This window comes from Lontra canadensis, unplaced genomic scaffold, assembly GCF_010015895.1.
Source record: "Lontra canadensis isolate GAN:19392208 unplaced genomic scaffold, GSC_riverotter_1.0 scaffold60, whole genome shotgun sequence".
Classification (NCBI taxonomy): domain Eukaryota; kingdom Metazoa; phylum Chordata; class Mammalia; order Carnivora; family Mustelidae; genus Lontra; species Lontra canadensis.
The window spans coordinates 599,008-621,403 of NW_022631054.1; the positions used below are offsets into that span (position 1 = coordinate 599,008).

A 22,396-nucleotide genomic window follows, 5' to 3' on the forward strand; every position below is an offset into this window, starting at 1 on the left:
TTAGGAGACTTCCAGGAGTCACCTCATTAACATAAATTCAGCTGTGGTCAGTTGGGACTTAACAGTGAATAGCAAGGCACCCATAGCACCTTTATGTCTCTGAAGTGACTTCAGAAATTGCGGATGAAAGACCAAATATTAGAACAAAAGATGCTCCTGTTGCTCTTATTGCTTAGGAAATTACAACGGTTTGGGGAGCTCTGAGCCAGGAACCATAGGCAAATTCCAAAATACATATTTATTATAAATAATAATCTCATACCTACAAGCCCTAAAATATTTCCTGTCTGGCCCTTTACAGAAAAAAAAAAAAAAAAGACCAACATAGGGAACAAAATGATGTCCGTGGATCTGGACTTTCTCTCTTCTCTCTGCTTTCCTCAGGGTTGGTCCTTTCTCATGAAGTCTCCATCATGGTGGCAGTCCGTCCACAGTAAATAGCTCTAGGCTTACATCCTCATAGGAGAGCTCTTCTTTTCCGGTTGCTCCAATAAAGATGCTGGGTTCACTTTAATTGAACCTCCTTTGCTTGCTTTGTTTGGTGCATCCATCCTAAGCCAGTAACTGGCCATGGGAACGCAGTGCTCTGATTTGTCAAGTCTGGGTCCACAGGTTGGTCTCTGGAGTGATGAGTCGAGTCATTATCTCCCAGACCTAAGTACTAAAAGAGGTGATGGGGTGATCCTCTTAAGAAAAGCTGGGGAGGGGCGCCTGGGTGGCTCAGTGTGTTAAGCCTCTGCCTTCGGCTCAGCTCATGATCTCAGGGTCCTGGGACTGAGCCCCACATCTGGCTCTCTGCTCAGCAGGGAGCCTGTTTCCCCCTCTCTCTCTGCCTGCCTCTCTGCCTACTTGTGATCTCTCTCTGTGTTAAAGAAAGAAATTTTTAAAAAATCTAAATTTAAAAAAAAAAAAGAAAAGCTGGGGAATGGGGCGCCTGGATGGCTAGGTGAGTTGAGCTTCTGCCTTCGGCTCAGGTCATGATCTTGGGGTCCTGGGATTGAGCCCCACATCGGGCTCTCTGCTCAGTAGGGAGCCTGCTTCCCCCTCTCTCTCTGCCTGCTGCTCTGCCTACTTTGATCTCTCTCTCTCTCTGTCAAATAAATAAATCTTAAAAAAAAACAACAAACCTGGGGAGTAATTACCAGAAAATGGTATTGAGTGAGAAGAGGGAGGAGTCAGAATAGAATAATGAGTAAACAAAAGGGAAATTTTATAATAGCCTGGTAAACAAAAACCTCCACTGAAAGAATGAAAATAACAGCTTTTAAATAGCTACAGATTCTTCTGTTAATACAGAAATACATACTTCTCCCTTTCACCAGTTCATTTGAAATCGAGATTTTAGGTCAACTATATGAAATTACTATTTTTATTGGTCGAAACAGTTGAATATTGGCAATTTCATGCAGTTTGTATTAGTATCCTAGGGCTGCTACAACAATACCTTAAACTGGTTGCTTAAGACAACTGGAATTTATTCTCTTGGTTCTGGAGGCTAGAAGTCAGAAATCAAGGGGTTGTCAGGGCCGTGTTCCCTTTGAAGGCTCTTGAGACGGCTCCCAGCTTCTGGGGGCTTTATGTTTTCTTGGCTAGTGGTTGCATGACTCCAGTCTCCAGCTGGTCTTTCACAAGGCTTTTGTAATTCTGGGTCCTCTCCTCTTATAAGGACACCAGTCAGTGACTACAGGACCCACCCTAGTCAAATGACCTCATCTTAACTAATTATTTCTGCAAAGACCCTGTTTCCAAATAAGGTTACATTCTGAGATTGCAGGTAAACCTGAATTTTGAGGGGACAGTATTCAATCCACTATTAGTTCAACCTCATATTTTTGGACAATTGAAAAATTAAAACATTTTATCTTTTGAGTCTCTAGAAAAACAAAAGTAAAGACTGAATTAGAGTATTCTAGGAATGCAAAGATCATTCAGCACCCAAAAAAATGTAACATACCATTTTAACAGATTGTTGTGGGTTGCATTGTGTTCCCCCCAAAAGATACGTTAAAGTGCTAACTTGCAGTACCTTACTTGGAAATAGGGTTGTTGCAAATGTAATTAGTGAAGAGGAGGTCAAATTGGAGTAGGGTGGGCCCTTAATCCAAAATGACCCGTGTCCTGGGGCACCTGGCTGGCTCAATCAATAGAGCATGTGACTCTTGATCTTGGGGTAATGTGCTCGAGTGCCACATTAGGCCTAGAGCTTCCTTTTTTTTTTTAAATGGCTGTACAAGATGACTAGTGTCCTTATAAGAAGACGCTATGAAGATACAAGGAGAGAGTTCCTTGTGAAGACACAGACACACAGAGAGAAGGCAACCGTATGAAGATAGAGACAAAGATTGGGGTATTGCTGCCACAAACCAAAGAACGTCTGGGGACACTAGACTCTAGGTAGAAGCAAATAAGGGTTCCTCTCTCACAGGTTTCAGAGAGAGGATGGCCCTGCTGACAGCCTGATTTCAGACATCTGTCGTCCAGACTGTGAGACAACAAATTTCTACCGTGTGAATTCACCCAGTTTATGGTACTTTATTACAGTAGCCCCAGGAAATAAATATACAAGTTAAGAAAAAAATATAATACCAAGTAAACATTTAGTAAAGTTTAGCACTCGTTTATGATAAGTATTTTTAGAAAATTGGAAACAAAAGGATATCCATCAAACACACCTGTACTAGACATCGTTTTTTTTTTTAAGATTTTATTTATTTGACAGACAGCACAAGTAGGCAGAGAGAGAGAAAGAGGAGGAAGCAGGCTCCCTGCTGAGCAGAGAGCCCGATGTGGGGCTCGATCCCAGGACCCTGGGATCATGTCCTGAGCCGAAGACAGAGGCTTTAACCCACTGAGCCACCCAGGTGCCCCCTAGACATCGTTCTTAATGGTGAAATTTTAGGAGCATTTCCATTCAGCCAATGAGCAGTAGAAATAAATCTAACAAAAATATGCAAGATCTTAATAAAGAAAATAAGGAAACATTGCTAAAGACTATGAAAGAAGGCCTAAATAAGTGGAGAACTATCCCATGTTCATGTATGATAAGACTCACTATCATAAAGATGTGAGTTTTCCCATAAATTAATATATAAATTAAATTCCAAAATAAATGCCTATAAGATATATTTTTTCTCTTTTTAGTGAAACTTGATAAAGTTATCTTAATATTTATATGGAAGAAGAAAGCAACAATCGGAATTTTTTTTAAATGTTATTTGAAGAACTAAGTGGAGGAATTCATTTTAAAGTTTGGTAATTAATAGTTTGCAGTATTGATCCAGAGATAGACAAACAGACCAGCTGAACTGAACAGAAAGCTCAGAAGTAGATCCATGAATTTATGTAAACTAGATGTATGACAGAGACAGTATTACCGATTAATGGGGAAAGGATAGACTGTTCAAAAATAGTGCCAAAGGGACGCCTGGGTGGCTCAGTGGATTAAGCCTCTGCTTTCAGATCAGGTCATGATCCCAGAGTCCTGGGATCAAGCCCGGTGTTGGGCTCTCTGCTCTGCAGGGAGCCTGCTTCCCCCTCTCTCTCTGCCTGCCTCTCTGCCTACTTGTGATCTCTGTCAAATAAATAAATAAAATCTTAAAAAAAAATAGTGCCAGAAAAATTGGGTATCTGCATGAATAAAATTAGAATATGATATGCAAAATAAATAGTGGATTAAAGCCCTAAAAGTGACAAACAGACCTTTAAAAAATATCTTTGATCAGTCCTTGAGACTAAGGAATTTCTTTTTCTTTTTTTTTTTTTTTTTTTTTAAGATTTTATTTATAGGGGCGCCTGGGTGTCTCAGTGGGTTGAGCCTCTGCCTTCGGCTCAGGTCATGATCTCAGGATTGAGCCCTGCATCGGTCTCGCTGCTCAGCGGGGAGCCTGCTTCGCCCTCTCTCTCTGCCTGCCTCTCTGCCTACTTGTGACCTCTCTCTCTCTGTCAAATAAATAAATAAAATCTTGGGGGAAAAAAAGATTTTATTTATTTATTTGACAGAGAGAGAGTGACAGCATGAAAGGGAACACAAGCAGAGGGAGTGGGAGAGGGAGAAACAGGCTCCCCACTGAGCAGGGAGCCCAATGCGGGGCTTGATTCCAGGACCCTGAGATCATGACCTGAGCTGAAGCCAGCTGCTCAATGACTGAGCCACCCAGGCACCCCGAGACTAAGGAATTTCTTTCTTTTTTCTTTTTTTTTTTAACATTTTTATTTATTTATTTGACAGAGATCATAGGTAGGCAGAGAGGCAGGCAGAGAGAGGGCGGGGAGGCAGGCTCCCCGCTGAGCAGAGAGCCCGATGTGGGGCTTGATCCCAGGACCCAGGGATCATGACCTGAGCCGAAGGCAGAGGCTTTAACCCACTGAGCCACCCAGGCGCCCCAAGACTAAGGAATTTCTTAAACAAGTTACAGAAAACACATTAATAGATTGATAAATTGGACTGTATTAAAACTAAAATCTTCTTTTTAATGAAAACCACACTAAACAAAGTTAAAAAAAAATCAAACCATGGACTGGAGAAGATATTTGCAAAGCATATACCTGATGAAGGATTAATATGTTGGATACTTAAAGGATACCTATAAATAAATAAGAAAAAGACAAACAACCCAACTTGAGAAATAAGAAAGGATATTGTGTAGATAGCATCATTGTGACCATTCATCACCCGCTACCAATATTCGCATCCTTTGTTGTGTGACTTCACAGTTCTTCCCACTAACAGGGGAGAAGGTCTTCTTCTCTTGACTTTACCTTTGGCCATGTGATTTGCTTGAGACTGTTACGGTCGGGTAGATGTGACAGTGTGCCAGTTGCAAGCCTGTACCTTAAGAGGCTTCACATATCTCCCCTTGGTCTTTTGTACTTTTGGCATCGTCATGAGAAGAAATCAGCCAGGCCAGCCAACTGTTCCCAGGAGGAAGCTATGAGACCATGTAGTAACACAACCACCCTGGAATTGGTTGACTCCTAGGCGTGTGATTGGGCCCAGGCAAGATCAGCAGAGCTCTCCTAACAAATCCGCCCAGATCAGCCAACACACAGGCTTGTGAGCTAAATAGATACTTATAAAATTATTTTTTGTAGTTAATTGTTATACAGTGTTAGTTAACAGTATTGTAAGGTCCATATGTACAATGGAGTATTATGCCTCCATCAGAAAAGATGAATACCCAACTTTTGTATCAACATGGACTGGAGGGGATTATGCTGAGTGAAACAAGTCAAGCAGAGAAAGTCAATTATCATATGGTTTCACTTACTTGTGGAGCATAAGGAATAACATGGAGGACATTAGGAGAAGGAAAGGGGAAGTGAATTGGGGAGATGAAACATGAGAGATTGTGGACTCTGAGAAACAAACTGAGGGTTTGGAGTGGAGGGAGACGGGGGGATGAGTGAGCCTGGTGGTGGGTATTAAGGAGGGCATGTATGGCATGGAGCACTGGATGTGGTACATAAACAATGAATCTTGGAACACTGAAAAAAATAAGATAAAATTAAGATGTTTTTAAAAAATGACAAAGGGCACCGGGTGGCTCAGTGGGTTAAGCCTCTGCCTTCAGATCAGGTCATGGTCCCAGGGTCCTGGGATTGAGCCCCGTATCGGGCTCTCTCCTCAGCAGGGAGTCTGCTTCCCACTCTCTCTCTGCCTGTCTCTCTGCCTACTTGTGATCTCTCTCTCTTTCTCTGTCAAATAAATAAACAAAATCTTAAAAAAAAAAAAAAAAACAACCAACATTGTAACGAGCAAGCAGTTCACTGAATCATAGTACACATTCATTGTTCTGTCCACGCAAATAAAAGTAATGACAAACCACTGCATATTTGTAAGATTGGCAAAATTTAAAAGTCTGATGATATTAAGTACTGACAGGGGCACCTGGGTGGCTCAGTAGGTTAAAGCCTCTGCCTTCAGATCAGGTCATGATCTCAGGGTCCTGGAATTGAGCCCCTCGTCGGGCTCTCTGCTCAGCAGGGAGCCTGCTTCCCTTCCTCTCTCTCTGCCTGCCTCTCTGTCTACTTGTGATCTCTGTCTGTCAAATAAGTAAATAAAAGCTTTAAAAAAATATTAAGGACTGACAAAGCCAAGAAGTGGTAATTGATATATATACATTAATGGGAGATACACTTAAATACTAGGTGATATGGTTCTGGCTATTGAGTTGCAAGTGTAAGTCCCCTGGTGAGGCTCCAGAAAACCTTCTTTTCCCTCTGATTTAAAAAAAAAAAAAAAAAAAAAAAGACAGGCTGGGTTGATAATTGTCTTTTGTCCTTTCCTCTTCTTCCTGCCAGGAATGTGGACATCAGGCTGGAGATGGGGCAACCATCTTGCAACGTGAAGTGTTTTAATCTCATTAATGATATTTTTTGTACATTCAATCTATTTGGTTCCTCCTCAAACCTACCTCTTCTCCCCTGCCCCCCGCCACCCCCGGTTTCTTTTCTTGTGGATAATGACAAAGCAAAAGGAGAATGGCTAACATTCATGAAGTCCTTATTACTCGTAGCTTTGAGTGCCATGTGTGCAACAGCCCATTCTACCCTCACAAATAATCCTGTGAAATAAGAGCTATTTCTTGTTCCAATTTACAGATAAGGAAATGGATGCAGAGGTTAAGTAAATTACCTAGGGTCATGCAGCTATTAAGTGGTAGAGCCAGAGTTCCAAATCGAGCTCCCTGGCTCTAGCGTCTATGCTCATAACTATATGCTACTCTCGGGGCACCTGGGTGGCTCAGTCGGTTAAGCCTCTGCCTTCGGCTCAGGTCATGATCTCAGGGTCCTGGGATCAAGTCCCACATGGGGCTCTCTGCTCAGCAGGGAGTCTGCTTCTCCCTCCACCTCTGCCTGTCCCCACTGCTTGTGCTGGCTCGGTCTCTCTCTCAAGTAAAGAAAAATAAAATATTTTTAAGAAGCTACATGCTACTCTTTATATCTTTTCTCTCTCTGACCTTCTTAAACATACATAGTTTATAGTCTATTAGATTTTTATTCTGTTTTCTAAAATTGTGGGTGTTTTGCTTCTCCTGTTTGTTCAACCTGCTGATTCTTCTTTATGAAGAATTATTTCCTTGTATGTTTTAGCATGTTTGATGCACATTCAGTGACACGGAGCATGTATCATGTGCTCATGGGCTGCTCCAGGAGCTGGGAATAGATAAGTAAAGCAGGCAAAGTGTCTGCTCTCGTACCTTAAATTCTAGTCGGAGAAAACGGACAGCAAACAAATAAAAGGCTAGAGAATGGGAAGGGGTGATTCTATAGGATGGTAAAGGAAGGCTCTCGGATAAGGCTACATTCCAACGGAGACCTGAAAATGTGAGAATGCGAGCTACGTGTATCCCTAGGAGCAGATTCCCAAGCAGAAGGATTGGCAAGGACAAAGGCAGCATGGCAGGAAAAGGCCTTGAATGTTAGGAATGAGCAGAGGTCTTTGTGGCTGGAATGCAGTGTAGGAGGGATAGAGCAGAGGAGACGATGAGGGCAGAGAGACACCTGGACCGGGCGGTGCACATCAGGCAGGGCCTTTCAGGTCATGAGAACTTTGAGGCTGGCTGGGGAGCCTCTCAAGGCTTTCTTAGTGGGTCATAAGCTCAGGGATGGTATTTAAAACTGTGAGGCTAGCTGGGCTCACCTAGGGAATGGTGTAAGTAGGCAGGAGGTCTGAGCCCTGAGGCCTGGGGCATTCCAGCAGTAGGGGAGGAAAATTTTTCCTCCACCTTCTTCCTGGCCGGGTCTGGAAATTAAACTGACCCAGACACATTAGCGTGAGAAATGCATACAAAATGACTCCATAGAAGTTTCGCATGACTCTGACACCTTTATCGGGAAATGAAGAGCCAAAGTATCAGTTAGGCCTGAGTATCTTTTTATGCTAGGTTCCTTGACGAGTGGACAGTCACCGAGGAATATGGTAGGTGAAGGGGTGTGAGATAAATTTACTAACCAGGGAAGCTTGGCAAAGCCTGTTTGTTCAGATTCTCTTCAGCGTCCCTTTGTCTTCTGAGATAAGGAGGCTCTTTCCTCTGGGTATAAGGAGGGCACCTCTCACCTGGGGGTTATTTTAGTTGCAGGAGAGAGGGGAGGAGGGTTCAGACTGCCCTTTCTGCTTCTGCTGTTTTCTCAAACTCCTACAAAATATTCAGTATGCCAACGTGCCATAGTTTGGGGTAGCATGTCCTGAGTCCCCTAGCATTCGGAGGCTAGGAAGATGAAGGACCAGCCGAGGACACTGAGAAGGAGTGGCTGGCAGCCAGGGAAGAACAGGGAGCAGAGGTGTCCGGGCATCAAGTCAAGAGAGCGTTTTAGGGTGAAGACAGTGACCCCACTCCCTGCGTAAAATGAGGACAAAGAAATGACCATTGGATTTGACATGCAAGTTACTAGTGATCTTTTTAAAAAAATGATTGTGATGGATGGGGATGGAGGCTGATCGGAAGAGAACGGGGGAAGTGAAGACAGCAAATGAAGAAGCAAACCAAAAAAGTCTTTCCGGGCTCAGTCGCTGGAGGGTCCAACTCTTGATTTTGGCTCAGGTCATGATCTCAGGGTGGTGGGATCCAGCCCCATGTGGGGTCCCCACTCAGCGTGGCATCTGCCTGAGGTTCTCTCTCTCTCCTTCCTCCTCTGCCCCTTACCCCCTCAAATAAAGGAATAAATAAAATCTTAAAACAAACAAACAACCTCTTTCAATGAATTTTGTGTGAAGGGAGCAGAGAAATGAGTAGTAAACTGGGGTACCCAGCTGGCTTAGTGGGTAGAACATGAGACTTTTGATCACAGGGTCTTGAGTTCAAGTCCCCTGGGTGGTGTAGAGTTTACTTAGAATAAAAAAATAAAATAAAATTTTATATATATATATACATATACATATACATATATATATATATATATATATATATATATATATATAGAAAGAGAGAGAAAGAGAGAAGAAATGAGTTGTAGCCAGAGATGCATGTGAAATAAAGGGAGGTTTTGTTTGCTTGTTTCTAAGATAGGAAATAATAGACGTCACAATGGTATGATATTGGAAATGATCCACTTTATAGGAAGAGGGGAACGATTTTGAGTTGCGTCTAAGCAGAGATCATTTCCCACCTGGCTTGGGACCTGGGACCACCCGTCCCAAGCGGTTGTGCATTTCCTTCTGCCAAAAGCCCAGGAGCCCCACCAACCCAGGACTAATTTCCACATTAAATTTACACCTTGAGGTTTCTCACACCAAACAGGTAGAATAAATTTGAATTCCAGAACCTCCAAAAGCACAACCTTGGGTCTGCTAGTTCACCTAGGTACTTTTTTTTTTTTTATATTTTATTTATTTATTTGACAGACAGAGATCACAAGTAGGCAGAGAGGCGACAGAGGGAGAGGTTCGGGAAGCAGGCTCCTCGCTGAGCAGAAAGCCCGATGTGGGGCTTGATCCCAGGACCCTGAGATCATGACCTGAGCCAAAAGTAGAGGCTTTAACCCACTGAGCCACCCAGGCACCCCATACCTAGGTACTTTTTTTTTTTTTTTTTAATTTCCCCAATGAAGGCCCTGCAAAGACAAACTTTGTGTGTTTCCAGGATTTATGGGCAAAGTTCACTAGTTTTTCTTCATGAAGGCCATGGTCCCTAGAGGATGCCAACTTGTTACTGATAAAAACCTGAAGCCACACTGGGGCTCCGGCTCTGCTCCTTCTCCACCACCGGCATCTCGGGATTTCTCATTTTCTTGCAAGCCCCGCCATACATTTAGAACATTTGGGTATATTTTAAGTGGGGGAAGAAAAAATAGAGAGAGGGAGACAAGCCATAGGAGACTCTTAACGATAGAGGGCAAACGGAGGGTTGATGGAGGTGGGTGGGGGTTGGGCTAGCTGGGGGATGAGTATCAAGGAGGGAACGGAGCAGAAGGCCTGAATCATAGAAGATGCTCGGTAAAGGTTGGTGACTGAACAAATCACTGTCCAAAAACCACACAACTCGTAGTACAGTACTAAGTGATTTTCTGCATCTTGGAGACTCTGTCCTCTAAGAAGAAAGTGATTTCCGTGGAGACGAGAGAGAGGTTTCTGATGGTTGTTTCGGTTGACTCTGCTGGGAAAAGCTATGTCACTTTTGTCTGGTAACCACGTGTCTTTTCCTCTCCAGAATGGAGATCTCCTCTCACCAGTCCCACCTCCTGCAACAACTGAATGAGCAGCGCAGACAAGACGTCTTCTGTGACTGCAGCATTCTGGTGGAAGGGAAGGTCTTCAAAGCGCATCGAAATGTATTATTTGCTAGCAGTGGTTACTTCAAAATGCTCCTTTCTCAGAATTCGAAGGAGACGAGTCAGCCGACCACAGCTACATTTCAGGCCTTCTCCCCTGACACTTTTACGGTCATCCTGGACTTTGTCTATTCTGGCAAACTCTCTCTCACGGGTCAGAACGTCATAGAAGTGATGTCAGCCGCCAGCTTCCTTCAGATGACTGATGTCATTAGCGTATGTAAGACCTTTATTAAATCTTCGCTAGACATCAGTGAGAAAGAAAAAGATCGCTATTTCAGTCTCTCCGATAAAGATGCCAATTCTAACGGTATAGAACGTTCCTCCTTTTATAGCGGCGGCTGGCAAGAAGAAAGTGGTTCTCCGCACTCTCACCTGAGCGCAGATCAAGGAACAGGTGTCATAAGTGGGAAATCTTGGAGTAAGTATAATTACCATCCAACCTCCCAAAGGAATACTCAACAGCCTTTGGCCAAGCATGAACAAAGGAAAGACTCCATTAAAAAGTCCAAACATTTGAGGTTGTCACAGCCTTCTGAAGTCGCTCATTTTAAGTCCAGCAAACGAGAAGCACGAACCTCAGATTCTTCTGGCCACATTTCCCAATCTGAAGAACACGCACAGATTGATGCTCACATGGACTCCACGCCCGTTGGCTATCCGTATGGTCCAGGATCTGATGTCACATCCAGAAGCTTTCCAGGTATCCAAAAAAAAAAAAAAAAAAAATCAGTCCCCTCAGTGAGTCCTAAGGCTCCTGTACTATACAAACCAATCCTATCTCAACATGCCCTTACTTTGAAGTGTTATGGGCAGTTGAGCCAAGTGATTTTTTTTTAAGTCATTATCCTCTAATCAAATTTATTTCATAAAACATGAATTTAAATTTCTAATTAAAAATAGTATTGGATAGGGGTGCCTGGCTGGTTCAGTTGGTAGAGCACATAACTCCTGATCATAGGGTCATGAGTTCACACCCCACATTGGGCATGGAGCTTACTTTAAAAAAAAAATTTGAAAAAGAATAAATTTAATAATAGTCAAAACAATAGAGTTCTGAATTTCAAAGCCAAAGATTTTCCCAACCTGTGTCATCAGATGATTAGATTACTGTTAAGCCCCATAGCTCTTTTTTTAAATGGCTCAATCCCTAAGATGCATATCTTCACTTTAAATTACATATTTTTTTCCCAAGTATTTACTCAGGAGGAGCATTTTTATACAGAAAAGTTAAACAGAGCATTCATGCATATTTACAAAGGTTCACAGACCCAAGACTTAAAAAAACTGGACTGCATCTGATTTTATTGAGATATAAAGACATAATTAAAAAACCACACACAACCCATAACATAACATCTGTGTAACCCTGTGTACAACAACAACCGGAAACATCTCATTTTTATGATAGTAGTAAAATGCAGAAAGACTATGGAGGTGTTGGTTTCAGTAATCCACCCCTTACCACCAGAAGACTGTAGTAGAGAACAGGAATTAGAAATGTATGTCATGGGGCGCCTGGGTGGCTCAGTGGGTTAAGCCTCTGCCTTCGGCTCAGGTCATGATCCCGGGATCCTGGGATCGAGCCCCGCATCCGGCTCTCTGCTCAGCGGGGAGCCTGCTTCCCTCTCTCTCTCTCTATCTCTGCCTGCGTCTCTGCCTACTTGTGATCTCTGTCTGTCAAATAAATAAATAAAATCTTTAAAAAAAAAAAAAAAAAAGAAATGCATGTCATACTGGAGGGCCTGGGTGGCTCAGCCCGTTAAGCAGCCAACTCAGTTTTGGCTCAAGTCGCTATCCACAGTTGTGGGATCGAGCCCTATGTCAGACTCCATGACATCAGATTCTGTGCTCAGAGCTCAAGCTCAGTCTGTTCGAGATTCTCTCTCTCCTTCAGCCCTTCCCCCTACTCATGCTCTCTCTCTCAAAATAAGTAAATTTTTAAAAATTATTTAAAAAAAAGCATGTCATATAGTTCTGCCCCAATTAATCAGGTAGCAAACTTGCTTAATAGCTTACGTGTGGATTTAAAGGAAAATTATAAGATGAAACACCTGCAGATTATAAGATTCAGATTATATACTTAAAATTATTTTTATTTTAGGAAAATTTCAAACATACACAAAAGGAAAGAGAATAGTGTAATTCATCTCCAGGTATCCCTTACCAGTTTGTACAACTTCCTACTCACTGCCAATATTGTTTCATCCGTATCGTTACTCCTCACCCCTCCCTTTATTTATTTATTTATTTTTTTAAGATAGTGAATTTTATTTTATTTTTTTTAAGATTTTATTTATTTATTTGACAGAGAGATAGATCACAAGTAGGCAGAGAGGCAGGCAGAGAGAGGGTGGGGGAAGCAGGCTCCCTGCTGAGCAGAGAGCCCGATGCGAGGCTCGATCCCAGGACCCTGGGATCATGACCTGAGCCGAAGGCAGAGGCTTTAACCCACTGAGCCACCCAGGTGCCCCTCCCTTTATTATTTTTAAGCAAATAGCAGACGTCATAAGTTTTCATCTATAAATATTTCAGAATGAATCCCTAAAATGTAGTCTTAAAAAAGGTGGGGTGGGGGCCTCAGTGAGTTAAGCATCCGACTCTTGATTTCAGCCCAGGTCATGATCTCAGGGTTGTGAGATCAAACCCCACATCCGATTCCAGTGCTAGGCATGGAGCTTGCTTAAGATTCTTTCTCTCCCTCTGCTCCTCCACTTCCCTAAAAAAATACCAAAACAGAACAGGACATGCGACTCTTGATCTCAGGGTTGTGAGTTCAAGCCCAATGTTGGGCATGTAGCCTACTTTAAAAAAATAAAAATAAAGTTGTCTTTAAAAAATAAATAAATAGGGGCGCCTGGGTAGCTCAGTGTGTTAAGCCTCTGCCTTTGGCTCAGGTCGTGATCTCAGGGGCCTGGGATCGAGCCCCACATTGGGATCTCTGCTCAGCAGGGGCCTGCTTCCCCTTCTCTCTGCCTGCCTCTCTGCCTAGTTGTGATCTCTGTCTGCCAAATAAATAAATAAAATCTTTTATAAATAAATAAATAAAAACACTATAATACCATAATTGTACCTAAACGGAATTAACAGTTCCTTAACATCAGTAAATAGCCAATCAGTATTCACATTACCTCTGTTGTCATATAAAATTTTAAAAAACAATTTGGTTGCAGGTAACATACTTTAGAACAAGAGGCAACTGTATTTTCCCGTAGTACTAACCTGAAAATACGTGAAATTGTAGCCTGTCACTGAGCTTACTGAAAGTCTTGCCGAGCTCTGACCATTGACCAAAACATCAGAGCAAAAATGAGAAGTCTTTGTTCCACTTTAAAATAGCACAAGAGTGATCTTTTCTCTGTTTGGGTTCTGTACTTTTATAATTTTAGGTTATGCAAACCTAACTTCAACAATGAACCACTGAATTTAAGGGCTATTAAATTGATGAAGTTTGCCTCCAAACTAATATCTTGAGTACATGAGTTTTATTTTATTTATTTTTTTCAAGTTTATATATATGTATTTTTTTACTAATCTCTGCACCCAACGTACGGCTCAAATCCACACCGCAGAGATCCAGAATCACGTGCTCCAATGACTGAGCCAGCCAGCCAGGCTCCCCTTGAATACATGAATTTTAAAATAAAAAATTAAATAGCCTTGATAGTTTTTCCCCTTTAAAAGTGTTACAAGTGTACAAGAAGTAGAGGCAAGGGGATAAAAATATGTCAATAAAACACATCACTTAAAAGCTATAATATGAAATACTTTGGGGTTGTACCTCCACTTCTTTTGCTTTTGTTTTTGTCTTTTTTTTTTTTTTAAATCTCTAGTTTTAAAGTCCAGCACTCCCTTTTTACATTTCAAATCCAGTGACTCCACAACGCAGAATGAGAGGACAAGCGCAAGAGTCTAAATTTACCCCAACGTTATACATCTCTCAAATGCTCACGTTACTGTTCTGGACTCAGGGGTGCATGGACAATGGAGTCTTTTTTTTTTTTTTTTAAGTTTGTTTGTTTGTTTGTTTGTTTGTTTATTTATTTGACAGAGATCACAAAGTAGGCAGAGAGGCAGGCAGAGAGAGGGAGGGAAGCAGGCTCCCTGCTGAGCAGAGAGCCCGATTTGGGCCTTGATCCCAGAACCCTGGGATCATGACCTGAGCCAAAGGCAGAGGCTTAACCCACTGAGCCACCCAGGCGTCCCTGGACAATGGAGTCTTGATGACATCTCTTCCTTCTCCTTTCCTCCTACCTTTGCAAGATCCGACTCACCAACTCCTTTGGGATTTTTGATGTTAGATTAGAACTGTTGTGGTGAACTTTCCAGTGATTTAATCAAACTGTTTCCTGACAGATGATCTGCCCAGGATGCGGTTCAAGTGTCCCTACTGTACCCACGTGGTGAAGCGGAAGGCAGACCTCAAGCGCCATCTTCGCTGCCATACAGGGGAAAGACCCTACCCGTGTCAAGCCTGTGGGAAGAGATTTAGCAGGCTGGACCACCTCAGTAGCCATTTCCGCACAGTACGTACAGGACTTTTCCTCATTTTACTTCTTGAGAAACGTGTGCATTCACCTGCTTTCGGATCATCTTAATTTACTGAGGGAAATCTTTTCCTACAACTCTGCTCTGTTGGAAATGTTTCCAACCTAATGGTTTCACTTTGCACATAATGCCTCATTTAATATATATTTTCATTCTCCTTTGAGACCGTGAAGTAGGAGATATTCTTTTGAATATCCATTTTGTTTTCTAAATTTTTTTTTAAGGATTTTATTTATTTGACAGAGATCATAAGTAGGCAGAGAAGCAGGCAGAGAGAGAGGAGGAAGCAGGCCCCCCTCTGAGCAGAGAGCCTGATGCAGGGCTCGATCCCAGGACCCTGGGATCATGACCTGAGCCGAAGGCAGAGGCTTTAACCCACTGAGCCACCGAGGCACCCCTGTTTTTTAAAATTTTTTATTAATTTTTAAAAAATGTCAATTTTAGTTCATTTAAAATCGAGTATGTTTTTACATACCGGTCTCGTCAAGAGCCTGAGACGATGTAAACTAAAGATACCTGGATCTCCAGGTCAGAATGACCACTGCGTGTGGCGATTCTGCGTGTCCTGGTGGTTCTCTGATGCTTACCTGGTAGAATCTCAGTCCAGTTTTTGCTGTCCATCCTCTGTCCCCTGTGCCCCTTTCGAGTCTCTATCTGTAGTCTCCTCAAGGAAGGGAGCAAGGTGGGCAGTAGAGCTACTTCCACTCGGACTGGACTGTCAACAGTCGGGAACATCTCAGCGAATTTGCTGTTCAGTGCTATGGTGGGCTACTAAGACAGGGACGTTGGAATTACTCTGCTGTTCATCTTGCAGCAAGAATGTTTTCTGAAATCTGTGTTCTCTTATGCTTCTATTCCCTTTGTATCAGCCCCTTTTAACTTCAAAGGACAATGGGTCACTGAGGGTGATTTCTTCATGCATTGCTCTGGACTTAGTTTTTAGCAAATACAGACTGAGCACCCATGTGCCAGCCCCCTTTTCTCAGAGCTAGGTATCCAGCAGTGGGCAAAACAGACAAAATCTCTGCCTTCCGACATCTGGGTGGCTCAGTCTGTTAAGTGTCTACCTTTGGCTTGGGTCATGATCCCAGGGTCCTGGGATCGAGCCCCGCATCGGGCTCCCTGCTCCCTCTCCCCATTGCTTGTGCTTTCTGTAGCCCCCCCTTAAATGAATAAATAAAATCTTTAAACAAACCTGTGGCTTCATTAACCTTATGAAGCTAGGATTTTTTAAATTAAAAATAACATTTTATTATTGCAAAAGCAATGAACATGCATTTTAAAAAGTAAAAATAAGAAAATAAAAATATTTTTACCACCAGGCACTACCATTCCCCCCCCTTTTTTTTAAAGATTTTATTTATTTATCAGAGAGAGAGAGAGAGTACAACCAGGGGGAGCAGCAGGCAGAGGGAGAAGCAGGGCTCTCTGCTGAGCAAGGTACCCGATGCGGGACTTGATCCCAGGACTCTGGGATCACGACGTGAACCGAAGGCAGATGCTTAACACACTGAGCCATCCAGGCATTTTCAGATACCACCATTCTTAAGACGGTATCACATGCATATAGATGGTTTTTGTTTTTGTTTTTTTTTTACCAAATTAGATCGTACTGTTTGTGCCTGCTATCTTTATGAACAAGCTCTACCTTTCCATCTCAATGGAAATTTTATCTAACATCCAGTTCAATTTCAAACCTCCCTGTAATCCCTCAATACCTTTTAGAGCTTGTTTGTCCAAACCAGTACCCAGTGAAGGATCCTGTACTACATCTCATTAAGTCCCTTAAATATGTTTTTAAGAGAGCATAGTCCTCCTTGCCTCCCTTTTCATTTCCGTAACACTGACTTACTGAAGATGCAGAGATAATTAACCTACCTCTCGATTTCTCTGCTTGCTTTCACAGGTGTCATTTAGCTTGTTCCTCTGTCCCCCTGCATTTTCTATAAACTATATGTTTTTTTTTTAAGATTTATTTATTTATTTATTTATTTATTTGAGACAGAGATCTCACGTTGGCAGAGAGGCATGCAGAGAGAGAGGAGGAAGCAGGCTCCCCACCGAGTAGAGAGCCCGATGCGGGGCTCGATCCCAGGACTCTGGGATCATGACCTGAGCCGAAGGCAGAGTCCTCAACCCACTGAGCCACCCAGCCGCCCCTAAACTATATGTTTTATCTAAAGGCTTAATGAAGGGATGCCTAGGTGGCTGAGTCGATTAAGTGTCTCCCTTCAGCTCGGGTCATGATCTCAGGGTCCTGCTGGGATTGAGCCCCTCGTCCAGCCCCTCGTCCAGCCCCTCAGTGGGCTCCCTGCTCAGTGGGCAGTCTCCTTCTTCTTCCTCTGCCCCTCCCCCTGCTCACACACATTCTTTTTCAAATAAATAAATAAAATCTTTAAAAATAAATAAATAGGGGGTGCCTGGGTGGCTCAGTGGGTTAAGCCTCTGCCTTTGGCTCAGGTCATGATCCGGGGTCCTGGGATCGAGTCCCACATGGGGCTTTCTGCTCAGCAGGAAGTCTGCTTCTTCCTCTCTCTCTTTCAGCCTGCCTCTCTGCCTACTTGTGATCCCTGTCTGTCAAGTAAATAAATAAAATCTTAAAAAAGAAGAAAAAAAGAAAGCAAATTTAAAAAATAATTTAAAAAATAAATAAATAAATAAATAAATAAATAGGGGCGCCTGGGTGGCTCAGTGGGTTAGGCCTCTGTCTTTGGCTCAGGTCATGATCTCAGGGTCCTGAGATCGAGCCCCGCATTAGGATCTCTGCTCAACAGGGAACCTGCTTCTCTCTCTGCCTGCCTCTGCCTACTTGTGATCTCTGTCTGTCAAATAAATAAATAAAATCTTTTAAAAAATTAAAAATTTAAATAAATAAATAAAGGCTTAATGGATTCAAGGTAACTACTTTCAGTTAGAACACATCAAGGGTAAAATTCTTTAACTCATAATATGTCACATTAAGAGACACAATATCTGGTGGACCCATCATTCATATTGTTAAGATTGGTCTCTAAAGTTAGGGTAATAAGACTGTGACCCCACCATTTTTCAGTTAAAGGTGCCACCGTGTGATTAGAAAGGAATCTGTGTGGAGCTGTTTTGGCATTATGCTACTATCCATTTCCCTATCAACCATTCATTTCGTGGTATTAATATCAGTTAATAAACTCTGTCCAAATTATTAATTTTACTTGGGTTGTAGAATGATTTGCTAATTTTATAATTTCTTCTACCTTATTAGCTAGAATTCTATAAAGTAAAACTTTCCTTCATCACCTGGGACTATTCAGTTACTTTGAAATACAGTTACTACAGGAGAAACAGGATAAATATTTAGTTCTTCCCTTTAATTATCAATTTTCAGAGTAAAGAGTTGATTTAATAGCAGTTTCTAATGGCAATATGAATATTTTCTGTTTGGTTTTTTTTTTTAATAGCATATGGTCTCATGAATTCTTATTGGTTCATTGTATTTGGATCTACAACAATTATTATTCTTTTTGATACTCAAATTTTCGGTTTTGTCCAGTGAGGACAACTTGAAGCTATTTCTTGCATCCCTTTGTCATAACTCCAGTAAATATTCAAGGTGGCCTTATTCTCTGGCCCTCAAATTTCCCTATGCTCACCTTGTATTTTCCCTGGGAAATACAAGTCGCAAACCTGGAATCAGCCATTTCTCAAAAGACACTTGGTTCCTTTTAATGGGGAGTAAAATTAGAAATCAAACTTTGGATACCTGGAGTGCTCACTACTCATCGTTACTAAGGGGTCATTCCTCTTAGATTATTTCAGTGGATAGAACTAGAAGATACATGTTTTTTAAATAGTGGGTTTGTGATATTTTCATTTTTTTTTTTTGTATTTTCAAGTTTAACATTATAGTGTTTCACTTAATTTCTTTGACTTAGTAACTATATTGGAATTGAGGGGATGGGGGATAAACACAAATCTGCCAGAACTTTCTAAGAAAACACCACCACATAGAATACCCATAATGTTACTATCTCAGCAACAATAAGGGCACATTCAAATTGTGTACTTTTGATATTTACTGATTAATATCTCAACAGTTAAGCAGAAAATAATAACTATACTATACTTTCTTAGGTATTTTACCAGACCGCATTAGTTTTCTTGTTTTTTTTTTTTTCTTTTCGCTATTCGTGTTTGGTGGCCTACTTCCATATTGTTCTAATTTTATCTAAATGAATATGCCATAAATAGTAATTCAATAGTATAAAATTAATTGTAATGGTTTTTGAGTAGAACCCATAATCTGCTTCTGACAGCTGTTAAAAAAATTGTTTATTAGTAACTGTAATTATGTAATTATTCATCAGTTACAAATTTTTCCCAAAGCATTTCACACATAGTAACTCATTTGGTCCTCACCACCTGAGTTGTATTCTCATTAGTAAGGTGGAAGTAGGCAGAGATAGTAATAGGCTGATACATGGCAGAAGTACCACAGTTGTTGTTATGACCAGTTTCCATTTTGATTGGCCCCCTTCCATTCTGTTTGGGTGGTGTCCATATCTTACTAGTTGTTAAATATTTTGCCTATCGAGGTGACTGGGGGCTCATGGGGCACCTCCGTGGCTTAGTCGTTGAGCGTCTGCCTTTGGCTCAGGTCACGATCCCAGGGTCCTCTGATTGAGCCCCGCATTGGGCTCCCTGCTGGGCGGGCAGCCTGCTTCTCCCTCTCCCACTCCCCTTGCTTGTGTCCCTGCTCTCGCTGTGTGTGTCTCTCTCAAATAAATAAATAAAATATTTAAATAAATAAATAAATATTTATTTGCCTGTTACCCTGGAAGCAGGTTTATATTGTTTTCAATTACTTGCTTCGAGATACATGGCTAGTAAATGACAAAAGCAGGGCTAGAGCCTAAGCCTTCCTGTTCCTACTTTAGTTCTCTTTATACAGGATCTTTCATTAATAGAAGTGGCAAGTAATCCTTCTATCCAAAAATAGGTTCTGATGGGGAACCTGGTCGATTAAGTGTCTGCCTCCGGCTAAGGTCATGATCCCAGAGTCCTGGGATCAAGCCCCACATAGGGTTCCCTGCTCAGCAGAAAGCCTGCTACTCCTTCTCCCTTGCCAGAATAAAGGTATATAAAGTCCTTGGAATAGTACATGTGATATATTTAGTGTTTGCAATTATTATTCTGGGACGGTGTCCCTTGTTACCTCAGATATCAATACTGTTGGATTAAAGAATAGGTGAGATTGTTAAGCATGTTTTATTAAACATAAAAATGTTATATCCGTCATACAGAGAAAGGTGGTGTTTTATTTGTGATGTCAATTCATCATCAAAACCTGTGATCTTTTTCTAATAATTAGAAGTTAATTTAATATTAGCACTTGGCTTTGGACATCTTAAGTTTGTAAACTGGAACCTAGATATCGAACCGTTCTGCTTTCGAAAAATCCTTTTTTATAACTATTTCCATCTCTACACAGATTCACCAGGCATGCAAATTAATCTGCAGGAAATGCAAACGCCACGTGACTGATCTAACAGGGCAAGTGGTCCAGGAAGGAACCAGGCGCTACAGACTCTGTAATGAGTGCCTCGCTGAAGTGGGAATAGACAGCCTCCCCATTGATCTGGACGCCGAACAGCATCTTATGTCCCCATCAGATGGAGATAAAGATTCCAGATGGCACTTGAGTGAAGACGAGAACAGATCGTACGTGGAAATCGTAGAGGATGGGTCTGCTGATCTGGTCATACAACAGGTTGACGATAGTGAAGAAGAAGAAGAGAAGGAAATAAAGCCCAACATTAGGTAGCTAACATGTGAACCAACAGCGCTGTCATGTCTGCAACTTACGCTGACTTCCTGTATCTCTCTCTTTCCGTGGTCAGAGTCTGGCTCACAAAGGCATCAGACTGACATTAAGGTGATGGCCTAATAGAACTTGCATGCTTTCCGAACAGGTCATGGTACCCATTCTGAACTTTGTTGCCCTAAAATGTGTTGCTGCACTGGAAAGAAAGACCTAGCTTGAGTTGGCATGATGGACGAACAATTAATCCTCTTCCTTTTATTACAGAGATACATTTTTTCTTTTAATGTTGAAAGATCTACTTAGCAAACTTTTCTCAAAGAAAATATTTTAAATAAATTTACCACAACCAAACTTTATGTAAGATAATTTCAAGGTGTTTCAAAAACACAAACTACCAATATTGAATCACAGGGAACCAAGGAAGAGCACATTTAAGGGTCTGGCACCCTTACCTGACTGAATTATAAGTCTTTCTGTTAATTTCAGATCTAATTTAATTTCAGATCTAAAACAACCTTTCAGTATCCCAATATCCTAGATATTGTTTTAGGATTATGGCAGATGACAAATCTAAAATGTGTGAAACCGTTCATAGTTGAATTTTTTGTCATTAAGGTAAAGATGACTCTTGTGTAGTCAGTATTGTTTAAAAAACAAAAACCTAAAATAGAGGAAGACCAGAGATAACATACAGACATCATCTTCTAAAGCAGGAAACAAATACTGCCTAAAAGTTAAGGTAGTTTGTGAAGATCTGTCAGTATAATTCTCTTCCTCTCTAAAGGAAAACGAGCAAACAAACAAAAAAACAAAAAATGATGAACAAGAAAATTAGAGGTTACGAGTTCTTAAGAGTAATTTCTAACATTTATTGTTCTGCTATATTATTTCTAAAGTGCTCTCTCACACATTTTCTCACTTAATCAGCAAGGGAGATATTACTGTCTCAAATTTACAAGTGAGGAGGTTAATCAGAAAGTTGAAGTGGTGGGACTGGTGATGGACAGGTCTTGATTTTAAACAGCCTTCTTTCAACTGTCCCCATATTGTCTCCTAAAATGGTGAAAACTTGAAGTCAAACCTCACCAATCTCAGTAATCAGAAAAAAAGCCTATTAAAATTAGAAAGTACGAAAGAACTTAATAAGCTTCAACAACACATAATAACTTGGACAAGAGTTATCCAAGAGTGCTCAGTGATGTCCCTCCAGTGTCTACTGACATGTTTTTAATGTCAAGTTATTTATATGTAAATGTTATATATAACACTCTTTGAACAAGTTATTTCTTACGTGCTTTAAGCATTTTTCTTATCTTGTTTATATCATTTTTCAAAACAAACTTTTCTCCTAGGACATAAAGTTGTGTTTAAACCCCACCCCTGTAAGGGGTGCCTGGCTGCAACTGTTATCTTGGGAGTTGTTAAGTTTGAACCCAACTTGGGTATAGAGATTACAAAAAAAACAAAAAACAAAAAACAAAAAATAAAACTTTAAAATAAAATAAACTCCTCCCCTTTATGAATTATGAAACATTCTAAAAGTACAGTTCAATCAGAGAAGTATTGTTTTAGTTCTGAAGTTAAAATCTGAATCCTGGAAAAACCGACTTACTGAAGGTTGCTTCAAATTATTACACTTAAGCTTGATATAATTTAATTTTGATAGAGGCTCCATGTATTATACCATATTTATAAATGTCATGATGTCCCTCAAAATGATACTTTCCATTTTATTTTTTCTCTGAGTTACTGATTGTCCTTGATACTGACTGGAGGGCT

At 41.2% G+C, this 22,396-nt stretch overlaps 1 protein-coding gene across 6 annotated transcripts in view; it reads left to right on the forward strand.

Moving 5' to 3' along the window:
* The window catches only part of ZBTB8A (zinc finger and BTB domain containing 8A), a 62,915-nt gene extending 40,824 nt beyond the window's left edge, over positions 1 to 22,091 (forward strand). For 5 of the 6 annotated variants that reach the window (XM_032877093.1, XM_032877097.1, XM_032877092.1 and 2 more), the window contains 3 exons: positions 10,149 to 10,972; positions 14,626 to 14,795; positions 20,285 to 22,091. In XM_032877093.1, coding sequence (XP_032732984.1) covers positions 10,150 to 10,972; positions 14,626 to 14,795; positions 20,285 to 20,617 — 1,326 coding nt within the window. In that variant the 5' untranslated portion in view covers position 10,149 and the 3' untranslated portion in view covers positions 20,618 to 22,091. Of the gene's footprint in view, positions 1 to 4,704; positions 5,054 to 10,148; positions 10,973 to 14,625; positions 14,796 to 20,284 lie in introns of those variants that run through there. The other variant, XM_032877094.1, reaches the window with a different exon arrangement.
* Positions 22,092 to 22,396: the final 305 nt, after the last annotated feature.